The sequence below is a fragment of the Piliocolobus tephrosceles genome, unplaced genomic scaffold, assembly GCF_002776525.5.
Source record: "Piliocolobus tephrosceles isolate RC106 unplaced genomic scaffold, ASM277652v3 unscaffolded_30198, whole genome shotgun sequence".
NCBI classification, from domain to species: domain Eukaryota; kingdom Metazoa; phylum Chordata; class Mammalia; order Primates; family Cercopithecidae; genus Piliocolobus; species Piliocolobus tephrosceles.
In genome coordinates this window covers 14,597-36,910 of record NW_022313419.1, presented here as the reverse complement: position 1 = coordinate 36,910, position 22,314 = coordinate 14,597, and the positions used below count along the sequence as shown (strand labels likewise).

Below are 22,314 nucleotides of genomic sequence, written 5' to 3'. Positions count from 1 at the left end.
ACCATGAAGTTGCCTTCCAGAAAAGTACCTGCATAGACTTCCCTCAGCAATGCTGGACAGTGTCCCTTCCCTTCCACCCTTGCAAATTCCAGCATCGAGTATTATCTTTTCCCCTCCTCTTTGTTGACTAAGGCTTGCTGGTTATAGAGGATTCTATTTCGTTTTTTACGGATATGTAAATTGCTTGTTTATAATGGGCCCCTCTATATATAATTTAATTGCAATCTCCTTGAACTTCTCTGTGAGTTGTGCTTCCCCCAGCCCAGCGGCCCTCAACTCAGGCACACATTTAAATCACCCTGCAGGCTTTTGTAAAAGCACAATGCTGGCTACACCACAGACCAATTAAAACAGAGAGTCTCTGGGAGTGAGTCCAGAGCATTAGCACTTGAAAACTTTCTCCCTGTGATTCTAATTTGCTACTGGGACCCAGAACTAGTGCCCAACCATGCTTGAATTAATCAGAAGGCTTGAGCCTAGTTCTACTGTCTATATGCTTGGGCCAACCCTGTTAACTTTTCCTTTTTAAACTTTTGATTATGGAAATTTCCAAATATATGCAAAGGTAAAGAGAACCGTATAATGAACCACTATGCAACCATCACCCACCTTCAACAATTACCCTGGAGGGTTTTATGCAGGAAAAAGATATGGTTTGAATTAAGTTTTAAACACGGCACCGGTTGCTGTGTGAATTGTGGATGGTGCTGGGGAACCATGGAGGCTGGAAGGCCAGTTTGAAGGCTGCGGCATAATCCAGGCAGGAGGTGATGGGGCTTGGCCTGGGGTGGGGCAACAGCGATGGAAAAAAGTGCTAGGTCAGGACAGAGGTAGAGTGGCAGGGCTTGCTGGCCCACTGGATACAGGGTGAGCTGTTGTGAGGTGAGACACCATTGTGTGCCTGGCACATAGAGGGGTGAAGTCAGCGTGAATCTCCTTCCCCGTCCTGTGCAGGCTCCAAGCTCTAAGGCTTACCTGCTCTCTCTCTGCTGTTTTGCGGAGCTTGTACACAAACTCGCCCACGGCCACCAGCACAGAGAGGACCAGCCCGGCGGCCAGGACAATGAAGATGCCCCCGATCTTCTGGATCCCCAGGGCGCTGGCCTCTTTGTTTTCCTCCTCAGGGCACCCGCTGCCCCGCCACCATTTCTCCTTCATGATGTGCAGCTTGTCCTCCTCCTGAAGCTGCAGGATGGCGATGGTGATCTTGTCCCGGTATGGGGAGCCTGAGCAGGGAGAAGGGACCCCTAGTCATCAGTGGCGTGTGGCCCATGCTGTGTTTGGCCCTGCCAACACCCTGGTCAGGCCACCACCACTAGCCCTCTGGATCAGCTCATAAAAGGGGGGCCCTATCCCTGTGAGTCCTCTTTAAATCAGCACATGGTATCTGGGCGGGCGGAAATGTCCTGTTTGAGCAGGGAGGTCGTACCCATTGTGTATCAGTCCCTGTGGGCTCCCTGAAGGCCCAGTGCCCCTGAGCTGCATCAGCAGGGGCAGGAGAGGGAAGGCAGGAACAGCCTCTGGGAACTGTCCCTGAACCTTGTGTCTGTCCCAGCTCTCATTGCTTAGGTCAGCGCCACCCTCAAAAGGCATGCAGCTCCACCCCTCTGCTTCTGGGCTGAGAAAATGTCACCTATGTCCGGGCACGGTGGCTCACACCTGTAATTCCAGCACTTTGGGAGGCCAAGGCGGGCAGATCACATGAGGTTGGGAGATCAAGACCAGCCTGACCAACATGGAGAAATCCCATCTCTACTAAAAATACAAAATTAGCCAGGCATGGTGACACATGCCTGTAATCCCAGATACTCGGGAGGCTGAAGCAGGAGAATCACTTGAACCCGGGAGGCGGAGGTTGCAGTGAACCGAGGTCATGCTACTGCACTCCAGCCTGGGCAACAAGAGTGAAACTCTGCCTTAAAAAAAAAAAAAGAAAGAAAGAAAAGAAAAGGGAGAAAAAGAAAATGTCACCTTTATCAGCCCCATGGAATGAGCTGCAAGAGGGAGCATGAGTGGACACGAGGGTGGAGCCCCTCCTCTGCCCACACCCCTGCCCCTCCCACATGCAGCCCCTTGCTCACCCATGGGCGTGCCGATGCCGTAGCCCTTGGAGTCAATGAGGCCCCCGATCTGGGTGAGGTTGCAGTTCCTCTGCGTGACGTACTCGATGGTGGTGGACTCCATGAGCAGCGCGTAGTCGGCCGTCAGGGCCCTCTGGATGCCCTCCTCGTTGTTCTTCACCAGCGCCGAGGGCTTGCTGCTCATGAAGGCCCACATCTTCTCGAAGGTGGAGATCTTGGATTTCTGGGCCACGAGGGAAGGGGTGATGTGCACACTGTTACTAGGCACACCAGGGACCAAGCACCGCATATCCTGCTCAACGGGGGTTGGGGCCTTGAACTCGGTCTACAGTCTTCAGAGAAAGCGAGTGCTACACAGTGCTCCGATATAGAAATTGAGGCCCTGGGAGCAAAGGTCCCCAAACACACAGCTGGCAAGGGATAAAGCAGAAATGCAGACTCAGGCCTGCTTCCTGGAAACCCTGACCATGGCACGAGTGGTCTTCAAACTGACTTTAAACATGGATTTTCTTTCTCTAAAATTTATTAAAAGTTAGCACATTCAGGTTTTGTTCTAAGTGCTCTACCTGCATTAACTCGTTGATTCTTCACAGCGATCACAGGAGGCAGGTACTATCATGAGCTCCATTTTATAGACAAAAAGATTGAGGCACAGCTAAGTCACTTGCCTAAGTTTACCCAGGCACTAAGTAGCAAAGTCAGGCTTCAAACTCAGGCCATCTGGCTCCAGAGTCCATACCCCTAACCCCTCAGCTGCCCTGCCTCACAGAAACCACTGTGAGGGTGGAGGGAGAGAGACGGCTGCTCACTGGGGCAAAGATGAGTGGGTCCTGGGCCTCCCCTTTCGCTTCAACCAGTGGAGGCCTCTTTTATGTCCTGTTTCAGGGGAAGATTTTGCCTCAAACATGTTCTACTTCATGACTGTGAGGAAGGAACGGGGTGCAAATTGCAGAGGGGGAAAAAAATAAGGGCAGTCAGAGGAGGTGGTCTGCAAGCCCCCTTTAGCTGCACCAGCGCTCAGGGCTGTAGACACTGTTGCATGAGCAAACCAGAATCCCTAAGACCAGGCCCAGGGGGTAGGATGCTATGCCTGCCCTAGGAAGACACGGAGAGGTTACTGGGGCCAGGAGAGAGGAGGGCAAGGGCTGAGTGTCCCTTGCTGCCTGGGGAGACTGCAGACCAGGGTGCATGGCATTCATGAGATTTCTTGGGAATTTAGTGCTTTGCCAACTGCCTGCTCCCAGCAGGGATCAGCCCTGCCCTGGCTGATCTCAGGGGAACAGGTGGCTCTGCAGGCCCCACTGAGCCCGGCTGGTTCCAAGTCTAGCTGTGCCTGTCTGTGATGTCAGCCTGTCTGACTGGCACCCGGCCCAGCTCCAGTGTGCCTGATGGCATGGGTGCACTTGAAAAGGCTGGCGCAGGACTGGGGCACGGGCAGGGGGATGGGGAAGAAGCCGTGCCTGCTGGGAGGGGGCTGCGGAGCCTTGGGGGAAAGTGTACTTTCTATTCTCCGGGTGCTTCCTAGCTCTGGCAAAGGCTGTCCCCTCCTAAACTGGCTTCTAGAGACCCCAACATGCCCTGAGGAAGAGCAGTGGGAACAGGAAGGGGCCCCAAAGCTACAGGCAGGACCCCTTGGAATTACATCTGAGCACCGTTATCAGCTGAGTGCCAGTGATGCCTCCTTTGGGCACAGGGCTGGGGGCACCTTCACAGATAAGCAGTCACTCCCCAACCTACAAATTTACCTGCCCCAAAGCCAAAGGCGTGAAAGGGCCCAGATGCCTGCAGCTCTCACTGGCCTCTCCCAGCCCCTCCTGGTCCTCAGCCTGCCCTTCAGCCATTGCTGCTCTCCAGCTACTCCAGCTCCACAGGACTCTCTTACCTCTGCAATCCCTGCCTCCAAGCCTTTTGTGCTCTCTGCTCTCCGACCTCCCCAGCTATTCTTCCACCTCAGCGCTTCCTGTGGCCCAGGTTGTGCCCCACTCAATATTCTTGCCCTTAAAAATCTTCCTGATGTTCAGCTCTTCTGCCTCCCATAGTTGTTTCTTATTTTCTGGAAAATTTCCGATAAGCAGATTCTTCTACCTCCAATTTCTTTTACTCCCTCTGTTCCTTTCTCACTCTTCTACGCCATCTCCCCAGACTCTCCTGTTGTAGAAAGCTCCTAGTGATCCCCATCTCTGGTATTCATACCTTTGTGTAATCCCCTCTTCTTGAATGTGGGCTGACACTAGTGACTTGCTTTTAACTCCCCACAAAAGTGATGGGGTGTCATGTCCAAACTTAGGTTACAAGAGACTGTGACTGGTACTCTCTCTGGCTTGTCTCACTCTGATGGAAGCTGGCTGCCATGTTGTGAGTTGCCCTATGGAGAGGTTCCCAGAGCAAGAAACAGAGGGCAGCCTCTGGCCAACTATCAGTGAAAAACTGAAGTCTTTAGTTCAGTCACCTGGGAGGAGCTGAGTCCTGCCAACAAGCATACAGTGAGCTTGGAAAACATGCCTTAAAATAACTGTAGCATTAGCCAACACCTTGACTACAGCCCCATGAGGGACCCTGAGCCAGAGGACTCAGCGAAACTGCTTGGATTCCTGACCCACAAGCTGTGAGACAGCAAATGTTCTTTTAAAACATGAAGTTTCAGGTAATTTGGTATGCAGCAATAGATAACTTTTACACCCTCTCAACCACATACTCCCATAAGCGACTTCTGCTCCCAGTATAGTTGCTTTTTCAAATAATCATCAATTCCAACTATTCCTGTAATCAAAGTATCCTAGTCCAGTCATCCCTGCTTTGCCAGATACACATGTTCCTGATACTCTACCATCCTGGTTATTGGAACCTAAATACTTTTCTCCCTCTAGTGATTGCAGCTCTTCAGCATCCTTGTCTCTTCTGCTTTCCCAATTCTCCCTCTTCTACTAGAGGTGAGAACCAAAGGTAGATGAAGCAATCAGACCTCCTAATGTATCTGCCCATCTAATCTATCCTTCCATCCACCCGTCAACCCATCCATTCACCCATCGATCCATCCATCCATCCATCCACCCACCTACCCATCCACGCACCCATCATCCATCCATCCAACCACTCACCCCCCATCCACTAACATATCTGATCATGCTACCATCCACACACCATCTACACACTAGTTAATTCAACTACTCTGACTATCCACCTATTACTTATCTATCCATCCATTTAACCATCTCTCCAACCATCTATCTATCCATCCATCCATCTGTTCTCTTACCTACCTATCCATCCCCCAATCATCCATCCCTTTCTCCTCCTCACCCATCTTACCCACCCACTCTCCCATGTCACCCACCCTCTCAGTCATCCATCCAACAAATCTCAAGTCCTGAGAAAAGTAACTTGACAATGAATCACTCAGGAAGCCCCACCTACTCCTTCTGTCTCAGAATGGGATAAGAACTTCTCTTTCTCTAAACTCCTCCTTGTATCCTCCCCATACCCCAACACTTTATTCCTCTTATATACAAGCCTGCCTGACACCAAACCATATGCTCTTTCCAGTAACACAACACCATAGATGGAGACAGAAAATTCGGTTGGGGGCTGAAGGGAGTGTTGAGGCAGATGGGCTCTGAGGAAAGACACAAGAAAGGCACCAGCGGGTAAAGGAACTGAATGAGGAAGATGGGAAAGGACAACAGAGGGCTTGGGCCAGTGGAGATGGAAGGTGAAAACAAGGCATGAAGCTGGCTGTGACGTTAATTTTAAGAGACTCCTGGCTCCAGTACCAACTAAATTATTATCTCCATCACCTTCAGGTAGATGTGTCGGAAATCTGCTTTCCTAGAATGGTCCCCACTGCCCTCGTCTTCTATCTTGGGGCCCCCATTCTCAACCCCATCTGCTCATGGTCTCTGCTTCCCCTTAAGTGCTGTCCTTCTGTTCTTGAGTAGTTCAGTGATTCTGGGGCACAACCCTGAAAAGGTTCCTTCTGGCATGTCTAAGCAGGGATAGATAAATCCAGGGCCCTTCATGGACCCCCAGGTTCCTCTCTCCCATCTCTGAAAGAGTTGCCATCGGCCGGGCGCGGTGGCTCAAGCCTGTAATCCCAGCACTTTGGGAGGCCGAGACGGGCGGATCACGAGGTCAGGAGATCGAGACCATCCTGGCTAACACGGTGAAACCCCGTCTTTACTAAAAATACAAAAAATTAGCCGGGCGAGGTGGCGGGCGCCTGTGGTCCCAGCTACTCCGGAGGCTGAGGCAGGAGAATGGCGTGAACCCAGGAGGCGGAGGTTGCAGTGAGCTGAGATCCAGCCACTGCACTCCAGCCTGGGCGACAGAGCAAGACTCCGTCTCAAAAAAAAAAAAAAAAAAAAAAAGAGTTGCCATCACAGGCCTGAGTCCCCATCACTGGCCAGAGCTATCATCACCACCCCAGGGAATAAAGTCCCACGTACCTACAGCTCCTGTGTCATCCTGCCTGTCTTGGCCCTGGAGAGAACCTTAATAAGGGTAGTTTCAGGGCTAGTCACCCAAATCAACTAATGGAATCATCTGGAACAACCAATACACGGCGGTGTGCCAGGACAGAGATGCTTTTTTTATCAGTAAAATTGGCAAGAAAGTAAATTTCAGGCTCACGACTTTCAATTCCAGCCTCCTCAAAGAAGCAAATTGATTTTCCCTGACTGAAGATACTTAATCTTGAGAATCTAACATTTCTGTACAAGAGAATGTATATAAGTCTCTCTCTATATATAGCAATTCAAAAGGGAGCTGAGTTTCAGGGAATGTGTGCAGAGATGCAGTAGCAATGGGATTGCATACAAGACCTTGGGTGTTTTCCATACTGGAAAGGAGATCTTTTTCCATATTAAATGGCTTTCTTATCTCTGAGTGTGGAATCTTTGGCCTTACTGGATCCATGGACTTGAGCAGTTAATCATTTCTCTTGGGTCATTTCTATGGAGACAGGAGGCCTCTTTGGAGTCCACTGCCTCTGCCGGCTGCTACAGGCCCCTTGGTAAGGACAGTCTAGCTCCTTGCTCACCTCCCATCCTGGCAGCGGCCCCTGTTGGCTGCACATGCCTGAGGCTTGCTTGTGGGGGGCTGCAGGCTGGGGGTGGAGGTAGTGAGAGGGGTCAGCTCTACTACACTCTGGTGTCACACCAGCTTGGACTCAAATGCCAGCTCCTCCTGTGACCACAGGCAAGTGACATCACCTCTCTGAGCTTCACTTTCTCTGTCTGTAAAACGAGTGTTGAAAGAGTACCTGCTACTTAGGGTTATCGTGAACATTCAACAAGACAAAGTGTGTGAAGTGTTTAATACAGAGCCCGCCTCTAAGACTCCATAGGTGGCCGGAGTCACTCTTTCCCTTTAAGGCTGCTTAATTCTCCTTAAGGCCCAGTTTTCTCATCTAGAAACTGGGGAGAAAATTCTCTATAGTGCTGAGTTGCTATGGCACTTAAAGGGGTAAAAACTCAAATGCTGACAGGGGCCAGGCAGGGTATTGAAGTAACTAAAGAAGGCTGGGTGGGAGTCTGTAAACTGGAGACAAACATTGCCTCTCAGCTGCTGAGAACTGCTGCAATTGATGTTTTTAAAAAATATGCACATATTAATAAGCGATGTGTGGCCCCTCCAAATCACATCTATGGGCTGCACAGGCCTGTGTATCACCAGTCTGCAACAGTAAACAATAAAACGTTAGCATTCACCGCATGCCTACTTTGTGCCAGGTGATGCTGTGAGGTAAATACACGAATTATCCCATTTAATAATCTCAAGAGCTCCATAAAGTGGGTGGCCATTAGCTGGTCATCTCCAGTGTGCTCCGGTTAAGTAATCTGCCCCAAGAGGGAACTTCGGGGCAAGAGGAAAGCGTCCAGCCTGCTTCTTTGGCTTGTGTTCAGCCAACCGGAGGGCTCTGCAGAAGAGAAAGCCTTTGACCTAAGTCCTCCTGTATGCCTGGCTCTGGACTAACCACTGTACATACAGGAGCTCACCGAACCCTCTTGCCAATTGCTGCATGGTGAAAATAAGTATCTATGTCATACAGGGGAGCATATGGAAGCCCAGAGAAGTGAAGTGACTTGCCTAAGGTCACCAGCAGAGACATCACCCCAGACTCAAATCCTGGTCTGTCTGACTTTAAAACTGATGTAACTTGATGACGACAGGCAGCACCACACTGAATTTTGCCTGGGCATTATGTTTTGGTCCCCCTACCTGCTTCTGCTTGAAGGCAGGGCTAAGGCTGTATGTGAGACAGGCCAGCAGATGGGTCAGGAGAAGCTGGAAGCTGAGTTTGGGGGGCATCTTCCTAGGCCCTCCAGCTCAGGGAAGGGTCTGTCATGTAGCTGGGAGGCAGGGGGTGGGCCGGGCGACCTCTCTGAGAGCATGCCCAGGTCAGATGCTAGGACTGAAGCTGTGCAAGGGGGAGGGCCTGACAATGGCCACGGGCCCAGGGAACCTGGCATTCTCGGGCCCCTAGTTCCCACTCCTTCCCTAAGCCACTATCCCTCTCACCTGTTATGTGCTCCCCCACCGCCAGCACTGAAAAAGGTCTGAGTGCTTGGAGAAGCTGTCTTCCAACTTCCTCTCTCATCAAAGCTGTGTGGCCTTCCCCGCAAAGAACACGCTTTCCCAATGTTCTCCTTTACATTTTGCCTACATATTTTTACAGCCAAATAGTGCTTTCAAAGGCCTCCTTTTTCATCTCCTAATTAATTTTTATCTTCCAAGACGGAGGAAGGACAACACAGGAGATGCTGGTTGTGATGTCTGCTGCTCCCTGACAACTCTTCAAATGAAATTTCCTTTGGAATGATGGGGCTGCAGGGTGGGGGCGAGCGATCGAGAGACCCCCGAGAGCCCAGCGTCCCGCTTCCTGCCGCTGTTGTCTTTGGACAGAAACAGGTTCTCTCTCCCTTGTGAGTTCCACTCTCAGTCAGGGCGTTTTTTAAGACTGTGTGCTGCTTAACCAGGAACATGCTAACCATAGAAATCAAGTTCATCTGTCCTGCACTCTGGACCTTCAATAAAGGCTGCCCGCTCGGTTCTTACTCCTCGATATTGTCTCCTGCACTTGTGCCACTTGGCTGCTGCCATCTTTAAATCCCATCCTTTCACTCAACAGCAGCATCCACTCAACATGTATTATTACAGCAACTACGATGTGCCAGGACTGTGCAGGGCTGGGTATGTGGTCAACTGACTGTAGCTTCACTTTTCCCCAAATGCCTCCTGAGGACTGTGGCTGGGTCCTTACAGAAGCCATATGAACACAGTGACCAAGAGCATAGGCACTAGAGCCAGGCTGCTTGGGTTCAAATTCCAGTCCTGCATTTCACTAGCTGTGGGACTTTAGGCAAGTCAGTTAGCCTCTCTGAGCCTTCCTTTCATCACGTGTCAAATGGAGATGATAATAATAATCTACCTTCCAGGGCTGTTATTGAGGATGTAATAAGCAAATACAGGTAAAGTGTTTGGAATGGTGGCTGGCACAAAGTGTTCATTAAGTGTTACTGTTATTGTTGACTTTGCCAATGTCTCCCAGACATCTGATGGCTCCTCCTGGAGCTGCCTCCTGTTCAACAGTAGTGCAGCCTTGCCATATACTCTCATGGGCAGGGGAGGACTACCTCTCAAGGAGAAGACCCTAGAGTGGACATAGGGGAGGGCACTGTGCATGAAGACAGAATGTCTGACCTTGTAACCGGCTCCACCACTGATCTGCTGTGTGATAATGGGCTGGGCCTGTTTCTCTAGGTTAATCTCAGGTCTCCTTCCAGCTCTAACCTGCAAACATTCTGTGCTAACCAGGAGGCTATCACCTGGTCTGGAGGAAGGTCTAATTGGGAAGTCCAACTACAGAGGGCAAGGGGGTGGCAAGGCAGGGAATTGGTTCATCCAGGGACCTTCAGCGGGGGCAGGGGGTAGTGGTGCTTCTAGCTCATCATCTGAGGTGGGGGCAAGTTAATGTACCTACATTCAGGCTCTTCTCCCATAAGTAACAGTCCCATTGCTGCTGCTGATGACAGGGAACCTGGGCAAGGAGAACTTCACTTGAAATAAGGCAGGAGACAAAGTGGCCAGGCATAAAGAGGAATTAATTGACCATAGGGAGAGCAATAAAGTGGAGTTGGTTATGCAGGGGGTGTGGAGTTGTTGTTTCTGACCCACAGACTCCTGTGAGCATGGGCCCATGAAGCCCTAGCATCCCAGCTAGGTGACAGCATTTGTATCTCTCCTCTGCCCTCCTCACTGTGCCGTTTGCAGGGAAGGTGGGTGAGGGCAGAGGAGGCTGCGGGAGGTGCCGCTTGATGCTGAGGGCAGCAGCTCAGTGGGGAGCTGGGACTAGGTTCTGGGAAGCCAATCTGAGCATCTTAGCATGGAGGGAGGCAAGGACATCCAATCAGCAGCAATGAGCCTGCACCAGGCTTATTTATGCTATTTCCCTTTGATCGGGAGCCCTACTTAGAGATGGGCTCATGCGTTATGCATGAGAGATGCTCTGGCACAGTCAAAGGGCTGGGCCACAGCCTGGGGATAGGCATGAGCAGGCAAGCATGTGTGCGCGCACACACACATGCAGACATATATGCATGCACAATCCATTATGCACACACACACACCCAGAGACACATTCGGACGCATGCATGGACCATTATACACATACGCAGACGCCCCACCACCATACAGAGACACATATGCATACATGGGCCATTATACACACATACATGCAGACATATATACGTGCATGGATCATTATACATGCACACGCAGATACATATGTATGCACAGGCCATTATACAGACACACAGAGATTCATGCATGCATAGGCCATTACACAGGCATACACACACAAAGGCTAGTATACACACACATGCATCATGCATAAGCGGGCCATTACACACACACAGGCCCATCTGCCCTCCACTTATCTAGACATACTCATGCGGATATCCAAGCAGACGGACACATGTATTTTCTCTGTACACATATACATGTAGACCTTCTGGTACACACTTGTACACATTCACTGGCACGTGTCCACATGCTCAGATCACAGACATGCATCACCCGTATGTTCAAGCACACATACACATAGATGCAGACACGTCCAAGCACAAATACACACATGTCCCCACACAGGCAGAGTTGTGCACAGGCACATGTGTGCACACACACACATGCACATTCCCACATATTATTTACTGCTACATGCACATGTGAAGCCATGCATGTATACACATCCTCACCTACTCATTCATAGGCGGGAACACATACAGAGTCCCATAGTGCTCCCAACATGCCTTTGATAATGCCGTTGTCTTCCCCTCACTCTAAATACACAGTAGTGACCTCTTAAGCAAGTCAACCAACATCCCTCTTGGCAACATCCAAGAGGCAAGCGCCTTTCCTCCCTCACTGTCTCTTCACTACAAGGCTGTTTCCAACCTCAAAGAGGGACATGGTGGGGGCTGGGCAGCAGGGAGGGGAGAGTGCTGGGGGACTGCAGTGCCCAGGAGGTAGAAGGCTTTCCCACCCAACCCCTTCCTTCTCTCTTCACTCAGGCCCCACAAGAGGCTCCATCTACCATTCAGAGGCTTAGCTAGGAGGAGGCAGGGGCTGGGTGATGGGGAATCAGAGCCCAGAGGAAAGGAAAATACCCCAGGCTTCCATTCCAGGTTGATTGAGAGCAGTTGATTAACAGATAAACATATAAATAAGTGGGCCTGCAGCCACAGAGTTCCTAAATTCTAGTCATTTCCGAGAAACAATTGGAGCAGTGGTTCTCCAAGCATGGAGCCTGGACCAGCAGCCACAGCAACACTTTGAAACTTTTTAGAAATGCATTCTCGGCCCCATCTAGACCTCCTGAATCAGAAACTCTGAGGTTGGGGCCTGCAAGCTGTGTTTCTTTCTTTTTATTTTATTTTAGTTTTTGAGATGGAGTCTTGCTCTGTCACCCAGGCTGGAATGCGGTGGCGCGATCTCGGCTCACTGCAACCTCCGCCTCCGGGTTCAAGCGATTTTTCTGCCTCAGCCTCCCCAGTAACTGGGATTACAGGTGCGGCGCCACCTGTAATTTGTATTTTTAGTAGAGATGGGGTGTCACCATATTGACCAGGCTGGTCTCGAACTCCTGACCTCGTGATCTGCTCACCATGGCCTCCCAAAGTGCTGGGATTACAGGCGTGAGCCACTGTCCCTGGCCTGCAAGCTGTGTTTCAACAAGTCTTCCAGGTGATCTGAATGCACACCCAGGTCTAAGAACCACTGGCCTAAAACAGGGGCTTCGAGGAAGGCAAGCCTGTTTATCACCTGGCTCCTCCAGCGGGGCGTCCTGGACAAGCCACTTAGCTGCTCTGGGACTCAGTTTCCACACGTGGAAAGTAGAAATAATTCGAGTATCAGCCTCCCAGGATTTGTCACGAAGATTAAATGAGGCCCAGCATTTACTACAGGCTTGACCTACTGTGAGATCTCAGTTGCAGTAGCTACTGTTATTACTACTTTAATTTCTGGGAGAACCTTTGCAGCTTTTGGTTCTCGGGGCCAGCCAGAGTCTCCTAAACCCTCAGCTACTTCAGTAAAAAGTGGAAAACATTAGGGCACTGAGCCAACACTTCACAGAGCAGGAGGAGCCATGAAATCATGGCCAGATACCCATTAGAACAGTCACTTGAGCAGGTGACAGGGACTTTATCTGCTGACACCAGCATTCTTAGAATGTAACATGCTCAGTAATGTCTGTAAACACTTGCTCAAGTTCTAAATCTCCTCCCTTCCTCTCAAGATTTGGCCCTGCTGCCATCTCCCTGACCTCAAGCTAGCTTCCTCGAGATGGATGGCATTGAGATCTGAAGCTACGGCAGGGAGCCCCCAGGGCCTGTGTGTCTGGGCCGCTCCTCCCCTGCTTCCCCCTTCTCCAGGCCCCTCTCTCCACCTATCTCCTTCTTATGACTTAAGGAATCATAACACATTCACATAGCTCATCTCAGGCACAGAAACTTCTAGGATTCGTGTTGAGGCCAACCCATTTGGCCCACATCACCACAGCTCCCCAAAGTCGACTAGTCCAAACAAGGTGGGGCTGAGGCCTGGGGGATTCTGACCCATTGGCCATGCGTGGTTAGGGAAGGGCAGAGACGCCCTTTCCTCTTCTGCTCAGTAAAGGGTCTGGAGAGGATCAGCTCATGGTGCTGCAATAGGAGGGAGAGGGCCTCACCTTGAAGAAGGTCATGGTGGCCCCGTCCTTGACAGCCCCATACTCGATTTTGGTTTGCTTGGCCAGGTCGTCAGCAGAGTCAATGGGTGATTCCATGCGCTCCACGGTCAGAAAGGCAGCCAGGTTGGCCGTGTAGGAAGAGATGATGATGAGCGTGAAGAACCACCAGATGCCACCAATGATGCGTGTGGATAGGGCTTTGGGCATCAGCTCAGACCCTGGGCGAAGAGAGGATATAGGCAGTCCCTTACAACATCCAGACTAGCGCTGCTCAAGTCCCCTAGGTTATGGATTCCTCTGATACTCTAATGAAAGCTAAGGCCCTTTCCCAAGACCAGTGGTTCTCAAAAGTGTAGTCCCTGGACCAGCAGCAACATCATCACCTGGAATTTGTTAGAAATGCACATTCTTGGGCCTCTCCCCAGCACTCACTGAATCAGTAATTTCTGAGGGTGGGACCCAGCAATATGTTTTGAGTAAGCTCTCCAGATGATTCTGACGCAGCTGAAATTTAAGAATCGCTCTTCTAGAACAACATACATTCACATTGCACAGGCTCATCAAAACCTCAGATGCCTAACCATAGACCACTTATGTGGTCCCAGCTTAAGAACATCTGGGAGTCAGGACCCCTGGGTTCTTGAGTGAATCTTGCTCCCAACTCTCAGTGTGATCTTATGCCTGATACTTCCCCTCTCTGCAAAATTCTGCAAAACATGAAGAATTGTCCTTCCTCTGTCCCAGCCTCACATAAATACTGTGGTGCTGCAATGATATAATTTGAGAAGAAATTGCACTGGAAATACAAATGGTATACAAATATAAGATTGCTATGCGGTGCTTTGCAGGAGGGGAAAAAAATCAACACTTTTTGAAGCTCTTTCCCGAAATATATCACTTTTCTTCCCCAACCTTAGGTGTGGAGCACAACAGAGATGACACCTTCTAACTGAAGTAATTAACTAGTTGGCTTTCAAGAGATTTAAATTGCGAGTGACTCCTCAACTTTCCAGAATATTTGGACCTGCAATCTGAAAAGCATCTGCTTTGATATGGATGATGTTTTTTTTTCCTCAAAGAAGTCACTCAAGGGAAAGTTTTTCAAATACATAACTATTTTTCTCCCTCCTAATCAAAACCACATGGAGAATACATCAGGGGCCAGTGCTTTGAATAGCAGCAGGAGGTGGAAGAGAAGAAGCTATTACTGTATTGAGGGGCTTCCAGGTCTTTCCCAACTGTCACCGAACAAAGATGATGGACAAAAAAGCAAGGTGAGTCTCCAGGACACGCATTAACAGCAAGGACACATTGAGGCACTTCCCTTGAAAGTTGCCTGTCACTTCCTAGCTGCTAGAGACCACTGAGGCTCGGTGTCCCCCTCCCAAACCGGACACTCCCAGCCTCCCCTGGTTGCTCCAAACCAGGCTTTGGGCTGCCCTCAGAGAGGGAGCAGCTTATTTGAGTCACCTGATTGGTGAATTCTGCCAGGCTTGCCAGACCTCTGCCCAAGGCCCTGCCCTGGCCTCTGCCATGGCTGAGAGGTTTCTCGCATGTGGGACAGATTTACTTTTTTCCTCTCCTCCTTCATTCAACTACCCAGCACAGAGCCTGGCATGTAGTGGGTGCCCAGGACACATTGGGATAATGCCATTCGCTCATTTGTTTGGCATTTGCTGATGGATGTCTACTGAGGACCAGGGTTTGTGAAGGTTATACACAGATGACTGCGGGACAAGGACATTTTTTCTGTCCCTTGAAGCCCCTTCCCTGCCTGCCCCCTAGGTAGGTTGCTCAGTGAAACTCTAACAGGCAGAGACTTGTCTGCACTCCCTAAGATAAGAGACTCTGGACATGGGACTTCACCTGCAGGGGCAGTGAGCACATGGTTTGTGGCCAGCAGGACCAGGGGGTGGTGTCCTTCCTGGGGGTCTTTCCTGGCTGGTGATCCCCTCTCCCTGTGCCTGCCCTCTTGCTTCCTACTGTCTCTGCATCTGACTTCCGGCAGTTAGAGCAGGTGCTCTGCTTTCTGAGATATTTGAGTAGCTGCAGATATTTCCAAAGCACATTGGCCCTCCTTCCAGAGGATGTAAGAGAATTGCATCCTTTTGTGTATCTCATCTTTGAAGCACTTGGGCTGAAGTCCCCAACTCAGCCATGATCCTTCCTACTCTCAGGAGCCTCACAGCCAAGCGGCCACGGAGTTCCATCCACAGTGTATCCTGAAGCTCTCTTAGTGCATTTCTGCCCTCCTCTCCCAGGGCCACCACCAGGCTCAGGTCTTATCACCTCATTCCTGCAGTGGCCTCCCAGCCAGCCTCCCTGCCTCTGGTCTCCTTCCATCCACAGCTCAACTTGCTCAGCTGGATTGTGTGGTGATAAGGCCATGGGCAGGGTCAGCCGCAGCCAGCAGGGTGCTCTATGTCCACCTCAGCTGGAGCAGGTGGTGAGGGATGCGTTCTGCATGCCCTGGGTTGGGTGGTTTTCTTAGCTTCAGACCCTGAGCCAGCTCCAGCCAGAGTGGAGGTGGAAGTTGGGGGTCTGGGGCAAGGGCACAGAAGGTTGGATATCTCTGTGTCTCCAACCTTCTGCTGGCTCATCAGGGTCTAAGGCTGCCCCTAGAAGTATGGGCTGGCCCTGCTGATGCCAAAGAGGCTGAAGACCCGCTGGGGAAAGGAGACCCTGGAAAGGGAGGCCGTGGGAGAGGTGCATACCTTGTTGCATCAGGGATCCCATTCCAAACCAGAAGCTGTTAAGCAGAGTGAAGTTATTTTCCACCACCTCGGAGCCAGGGTTGCAGGGGTGAGCATCGTACCACTCATAAGGGCTGAACCTGGCACAGGAGGAGAAGGACAGTCAGCCTGGGAAACAACGAGCATCCATGCCCCAGCAGGCAGTGGTTTAGCAAACACAGCTGTGCCAGCCGCCTCAGTATCAATATCCTCATGGTTCTGCTGGGAGGCAGGGCAGGGGAATTTCTTCTTCTTCTTTATTGTTAGTGCCCTTTTCTGGTTATAAAGGTAATTCACCAGCATCTCGTAAAATTAAAAGTGCACATGCCCTTCAGCCTCCCAATTCTGCAACTCATTATCCATCCCAGAAAAAGCACTCTTACAGGAGCATCAAGAGAAGCACACAAGGGTGTTTATCAAAGCATTGTTTGTCATCGCAAAAAACTGGAAACCACCAAAATGTCCTTCAATAAAGGAATGATTAAATAAACTATGCCACACCGTACTGTGAAATATTACGCGGCTGCTAAAAGAGAATGAGATACTTGAGATGTGCTGGCGGGGAAAGATCTTCAACACATATTGTTGAAGATCTAAGCAATAAAAATATTAAAAGCAATGTATTAAAAGCAATAGAAAATAAGAACAATATGACCACACTTAGATAAACAGATTCCTAAAGACATAACTATTCAGTGCTTTATGTATACTCATATGCAAATGTATACTAAAGGGTCTGAAAGGGTCTCTAGATCAAAAATATCAGTGTTTACCTCTGGGGAGGGGCATCAAAACAGCAGAAGGAATTTCAGGAAGGCCAATTGCTCTATCTGCATTATATAAATTTTTAAAAGTGGGAACATGCTTTTGAGTTTTGGGCATAATAAAAAACCTTAAAAAGGGGAAAAAAAGCAGAAGACACATTTTATAAAATATTCAGACAGTATAGACGAATACAATCTCAAAGTGAATGTACTCCAGCATCCTATCCCCCAGAGAGAACAATGCGTTATATAATTTTTTGATTTTTGTCTTTGAATATACAAATACATATATGACAGGGAAAAAATGATTACTTAAAGCCCCCTACTGCCTTCTAAGGAAGAGGAGTCCTGATTACTGAACTGAAGGGAGTTTTTGTTCACTGCGTGAGTTCCTTTTGAGGATATCTATGTTTAAAGAAGCTTGAGAGGTTGAGAGGACCCTGGAAAAAGTCCCACACTAGTGGACATTTTCTCTAGGTTTGTGGGGGAGGTTTTAGGATGCTGAGAGGACACATCTGGAAGGGGAGACAAGTCCAATGGAATTTTGTTTCATTTTTTAAAGTGCAATGCCCTTTAAGTGTGATGTTGTGACCTCTCTTTTCTGTCTCCCTTCTAAAAGCTGGCATATATTATACATTGATTACCAGTGGTCATGTGGAAAGAATTTTATTTTCATGAAGTGGGAAGATCCCTCAAATAGGAAATCCTAAAGAAAGGTTTCAAACCAAGACAGGGATCTTCAAAGGAAATGGCCACAAACTGGTTAGAGGCTCTAAAATCCACAGGGAAGAGATCTAGGATGGAGAAAGCAGAGATGAGAGGCTATTGTGAGAAGGGTTTTTGGAGAGAGCCTTTGGAGAGTTGGGTGTCCAGAGCTCCCGCTTCCTCTACCACATCGAGGGAGAGGGGCTTCCCAGGGGGCGAGGCAGCTCAGTGCCTGGCCCTGTAACTGAGCAGATGGACCTGGGAAGGGTGAAGGGCAGGGGTCAGGCTGGTGGGTGCGCTGTCAGTGGAATCAGGCAAGTCCCTGCTGCACGACACTGGCCTGCAGGCCCAGACACCACCAGGCCTCAGGACGCTGGGTCTACAGTGCTTCCCCTGGACCAGATGGACCCATGCAGAAGACAGATCCAGCCCAGGCTGACTTTGACTCCCATCCTAGAAGGCAATGGGATTCCAACAGGGAGAGGCCATGGGGCACAGGCTGCTGGAGGACCAGGGGCTGAGTGGGTAGTGGGCCACAAAGGGAGGCCCTGCTGGAGGGGGCCGTGAGAAGAGCACCCACCTCTGAACACCCTGGAAGGTGGGAGGCAGACAAAATAAAGCCGATTTCTGATGAGATCTCCCGAGTCCTGCTCTTTACATGTACCAGGCACACATACACAAATATATGACATGTATGATACTTTTAACAAAAAAAATCCCCTATTATACCACTATACTGTCCGAGAACTTTGTTTTTCATTTAATGTTACCAGCCTCTTTTCAGGTCAGTTCTTCCAGATCTACCTCATGCTCTGTAACCACTCTGCAGGTATCTCTAACCATGCCTTGACTGATGGGCACTTAAGCTGTCCTCTCTTTCCGACTGCGGTGCACTCTGCTGGGAAAGCATCCTTGGACACACCTCTGTGGGCCCTGATGCCCAAGGGTGGCCTTGTCTTCTGGGGTTTGGCTGCAAAGCCTTTCTAGATTTGGGAGAATGCTAAAGTGTGGCTCAATGGTGATGTTTCAACAGGACGAAGTTCCAGGGGTGGAACTGCTTATCATAATAAAAATAACTGGTTCTAGAATGGGCTTCTTGGCTATCAAATGCTGTTACAGGCTGGGGTCCTCACTGCCTCCTGAGAGGTGAAAGCCTGCAGGGTGCCCATTTTACAGATGCAGAGGCCACAAGGATCCTGCAGTCAGTGGGACAGAGCGTCCAGGCTCTAACCCTCCTTGGCCACAGGAGAGAAGAGAAGTGGGATGGTCGCCAGACAAGGAGGGAAGGTGTCACCTGGAGTTAATGGCGGATCTTGGATTTGTAGCTTGTGGCTGCAAGGGCTTCTCCAGTCTTGAGAGTAAACAGGAGTTAGAAGTTGACCTGGAGACACTCTGTCTCCACAGAGAAGGTTACATTCCATCCCCAGCTGGAGTGTGGAGGTGTAGACAGGGCATCCACTGTGGCCAAAGCTCTCGCTTCCCTGGGATACTCAACCCAGATTTGGCTGCAATGTGGCTCCCAGGAGCTAGATGGGCTGCTCACCCTCAGCCCTGCCTTCTGGGTCAGGCACTTACGATCATCCCCTGTCACAAGTACCAACTGTCCTGCTCTCTGTGGTGAGAAAGCACACCCTCGGCTCCCTTCCTGTTTCCTCCTACCTCACCAGGCATGAAGTCGAATATCTTGGTGGCAGCGAAAGGCCTTGTGCAATGCCTGGTCCCCAGATGCGGGCCAAACAGACCAGGCCAGGCCAGCGTGCAAGATGGACAGTCCCGTGCCAACCTGGAGTTGTCCCAGAGTGGACCTGGACACCTGCCCACCCTTCCCAGGCCCTATCTCTTAGAACTGTGGGCAGCTGTGTCCAGATCTCCTTCAGCCAGCATGGTCACCGGGAGTGAAGGGGAGATGGCCGCATTCACCCTACAGATATGTTGTGCTTGATCCTGCCAGTGTTATAAAAAATTCAACTAGTGGCCACACAGAAAAACCGAGAGACATCACATAAAAATCCAAATCTCTCTCTCAAAATCATGAGCTCTGCAACATTGGCCCTGCATCTCTGCCTGGTACAACCTGTTGAAGCTGAGCAGCGGCTGCCCCCTTCAGCCGGGTGAGCTCTCCAGGGTGCCTTAGTCCCTACCACTCTCCACTGCCTATCACTATGCCTGCTTCACTCCCTTTGGCCCTGGCAGATACTTGCATTTGCCACCCTTGATATAAAGTTGGACCGGTCTGGGTTTGAAGCCCAACTCTGCCAAAGAAATGCTTTCTGATTCTGGGCAATTACTTAACCTCTCCAAGCCTCAGTTTCTGCTTCTATAAACTGGTGATAATTATACTCATCTCAAGAGGTGTGAGTGGTGTTGTGTGGGTGCTGGGCGAGGTGACAAGTGCACTCTGAAGCTCTTCCTAGCTCTGTGGCCAAAACTCTTCTCCCTCTCCTCTCTTCTCAGGGGTCTCCTATCATTCCAGCAGCTCTAGGAAATCCATCTCTTCTAGAAAGTCTCCCAGCCTAACCTTGGGAAGGAGGCTCCCACCTTCCTAGCCAGGAGGCAGGGTGGGAAGCAGGCGTGCTGCTGAAGGGCCAGGAATGAGAGGGGGATGGGACACACATCAAAAGGGCGGAGCGGATGCTGGAAAAGCCCGAAGGGGTGGGAGGACCACTGGAGCTGCTAAAATCATGGTGTGAGCTCTGGAGAGTGGCTCCTGGCTTTCAAAGGCTTGTTAGACCATTAGAGACAAGAGGCATAAATGAAGGCCCTTGGCTGCTGCTGCGCCCACCAGGCAGGGCGAGGCCAGCACGGCAGCTCCAGGCCTCTGGCGGCACAGGGCCTGGGGAGCGGGACATTGCATCACTCACAGCCTTCCCTTTAGTCTCTCGCAGTGTGGGAGGAGGGAGCGGAAGGGAGTGAAGTGGGGGGAGGGCGGCTTTTAAAGAAGGCTCTGGAGAAAAAAAAGACTGAAAACGCCAAGTCGTTGGATCTCAAATTGCCTCTCCAGAGAAGTCTCTCTTTGCACTTTGTTAGGATTTAGAGAAAAAAAAAAAGACCAGATCAGGGGCTGGGGCTGGAGCCCGGAGAGAGAAAGCAGAGGGCTCCACTGGAAAGCCGTGGGGAGAAGGCCCCAGCAGCCACCAACCCGGGGCAGGGGGGGACCACTGGACGGAGATGTGGGTCATAGATAAAAGGCTTGGTGACCCCCACAGTCAAATGCTGCAAGTGTCACCTATTGCTTGTATGACCTTGGCAAGTGGTGAGACTTTCTGAGTCTCAGGCGTCTCCTCTCCAAGGGAGGCTGTAAAGTGCAGAGCACAGTGCTTGGTAAGCACTGGGTGTTCACCAAACACTGGGCAAAACCTGTCCCCTAGTGACCTCCTCCTACCACCCACCAGCAAGGGTGCGCTATGTCTACTTATGTGAACAACAAAATGTGCAAGCATGCTGCTAGCATGGAGCCCAGACAGGAGTGTGTGCATGTGTGCCTCGTTTCTGCATGTGGGGATGGTGTGAGTTTATTGGGCACTGTTCCCCCCACTGTTGTGGCTTGGATAGACACATCCTGTTTTCCAAGTTCTAAGCTACCCACTGGGCCACTCAATGTCCTCAGTCTGCTGCACCAGGTGCCTGGCTCAGGTGGTGCAGCTTTGGGCAACCACTTGACCTCTTCAAGCCTGCTAATGGGACCTGAGGTGCAACTGCCGCATCTCAGGGTTATAGACACAGACCAGGGTGAGGACCAGGTGATTCAAGCCTGGGGGTGGGGAGGGACAAGGCATGGAAAGTTCCCTGAGGGATATAAAGGAATCTGAGCCACAGGGAGTGGAAGAGGAGTGGGCATAGCAGTGGCCTGAGCCTTGGGCCTTCTGTGCCAGGGGCTGAGAAGGTAAGGACCTGCCTGGCCCCTAAACCTTCAACCTTGGGCCCGACATCTGGCCAAGGAATTGCCTTACCTGGCGATGACGAAGAGGACACAGCTGACCCCCAGGTAGGCGAGGAGCACATACATCCAGATGTCTGGGGACAGGGGATTGAGGAAGGAGAAGACGCTGGGGTTGGTGCCATTGGGCTTTCGATACAGGATGCTCACACCGAGTGTCATGAAGGGCTTGGAGAAGTCGATGGCCTTCTCTCGAACATGGGTGATGGTCAGGGGGGCCACGGCCAGATCTGCCTTCTGAAATCAGACACACAGAGAGGGAGACAGACTATGAGCAAAGTCTCAGAATAGAGGGAGACAGAACACCCTTGCTGGAGGAGAGATGAGGGTGAAGTCAGTTGTCCCAGCCCCGGGTCACTAACTGCTCTGCTGTTTCCACATTTACTAACCCTCCTTGAGGGCCAGGTCAGGGTGCTGGGGAGACAATGATGAATTCAACTTAACCTCTGCTCTCTAAGAGCTCATGGTCTTGAAGAAGAGAGTGGTGGAATAAACATACAGAGAATGGAACTCTATTAAAGCTGTAACCCACGTGCTCCCTTCTCAAAATGGTGCTTTGTCAAATAAATACAGTTCAGTAACCCAAAAACATTCAAAAATAGCTCATGCTTTTTATTTGTGTCTTTCAAAACCACAAAGAGGACACAGAACGCACCACAATGTCTATTTAATTCTGCTTTCCTCTCCCATCCACTTCTCGACTGCTTCACCACATTCTGGATATTCTATATATCCTAAAAGCCCTCCAAACACAAGTTGAGCAAAGATAATACCCTCCTTGGGAGAAACTAGACAGGCAGGCTGGGTGCTGTGGCTCATACCTGTAATCCCAGCACTATGGGAGGCTGAGGCGGGAGGATCGTTTGAGCCC

At 50.5% G+C, this 22,314-nt stretch overlaps 1 protein-coding gene across 1 annotated transcript; it reads right to left on the bottom strand.

Moving 5' to 3' along the window:
- Positions 1-613: 613 nt before the first annotated feature.
- Positions 614-21,677, bottom strand: LOC111528518 (glutamate receptor ionotropic, kainate 3). Its single transcript, XM_026451735.1, has 5 exons — positions 21,457-21,677; positions 16,020-16,138; positions 13,306-13,523; positions 2,082-2,304; positions 614-1,226 (listed from the first exon to the last, which is right to left on the bottom strand). The coding sequence occupies exons 1-5, from the start codon at positions 21,603-21,605 to the stop codon at positions 820-822; spliced, it is 1,116 nt and encodes a 371-aa protein (XP_026307520.1). The 5' UTR covers positions 21,606-21,677; the 3' UTR covers positions 614-819.
- Between the last annotated feature and the right edge of the window lie 637 nt (positions 21,678-22,314).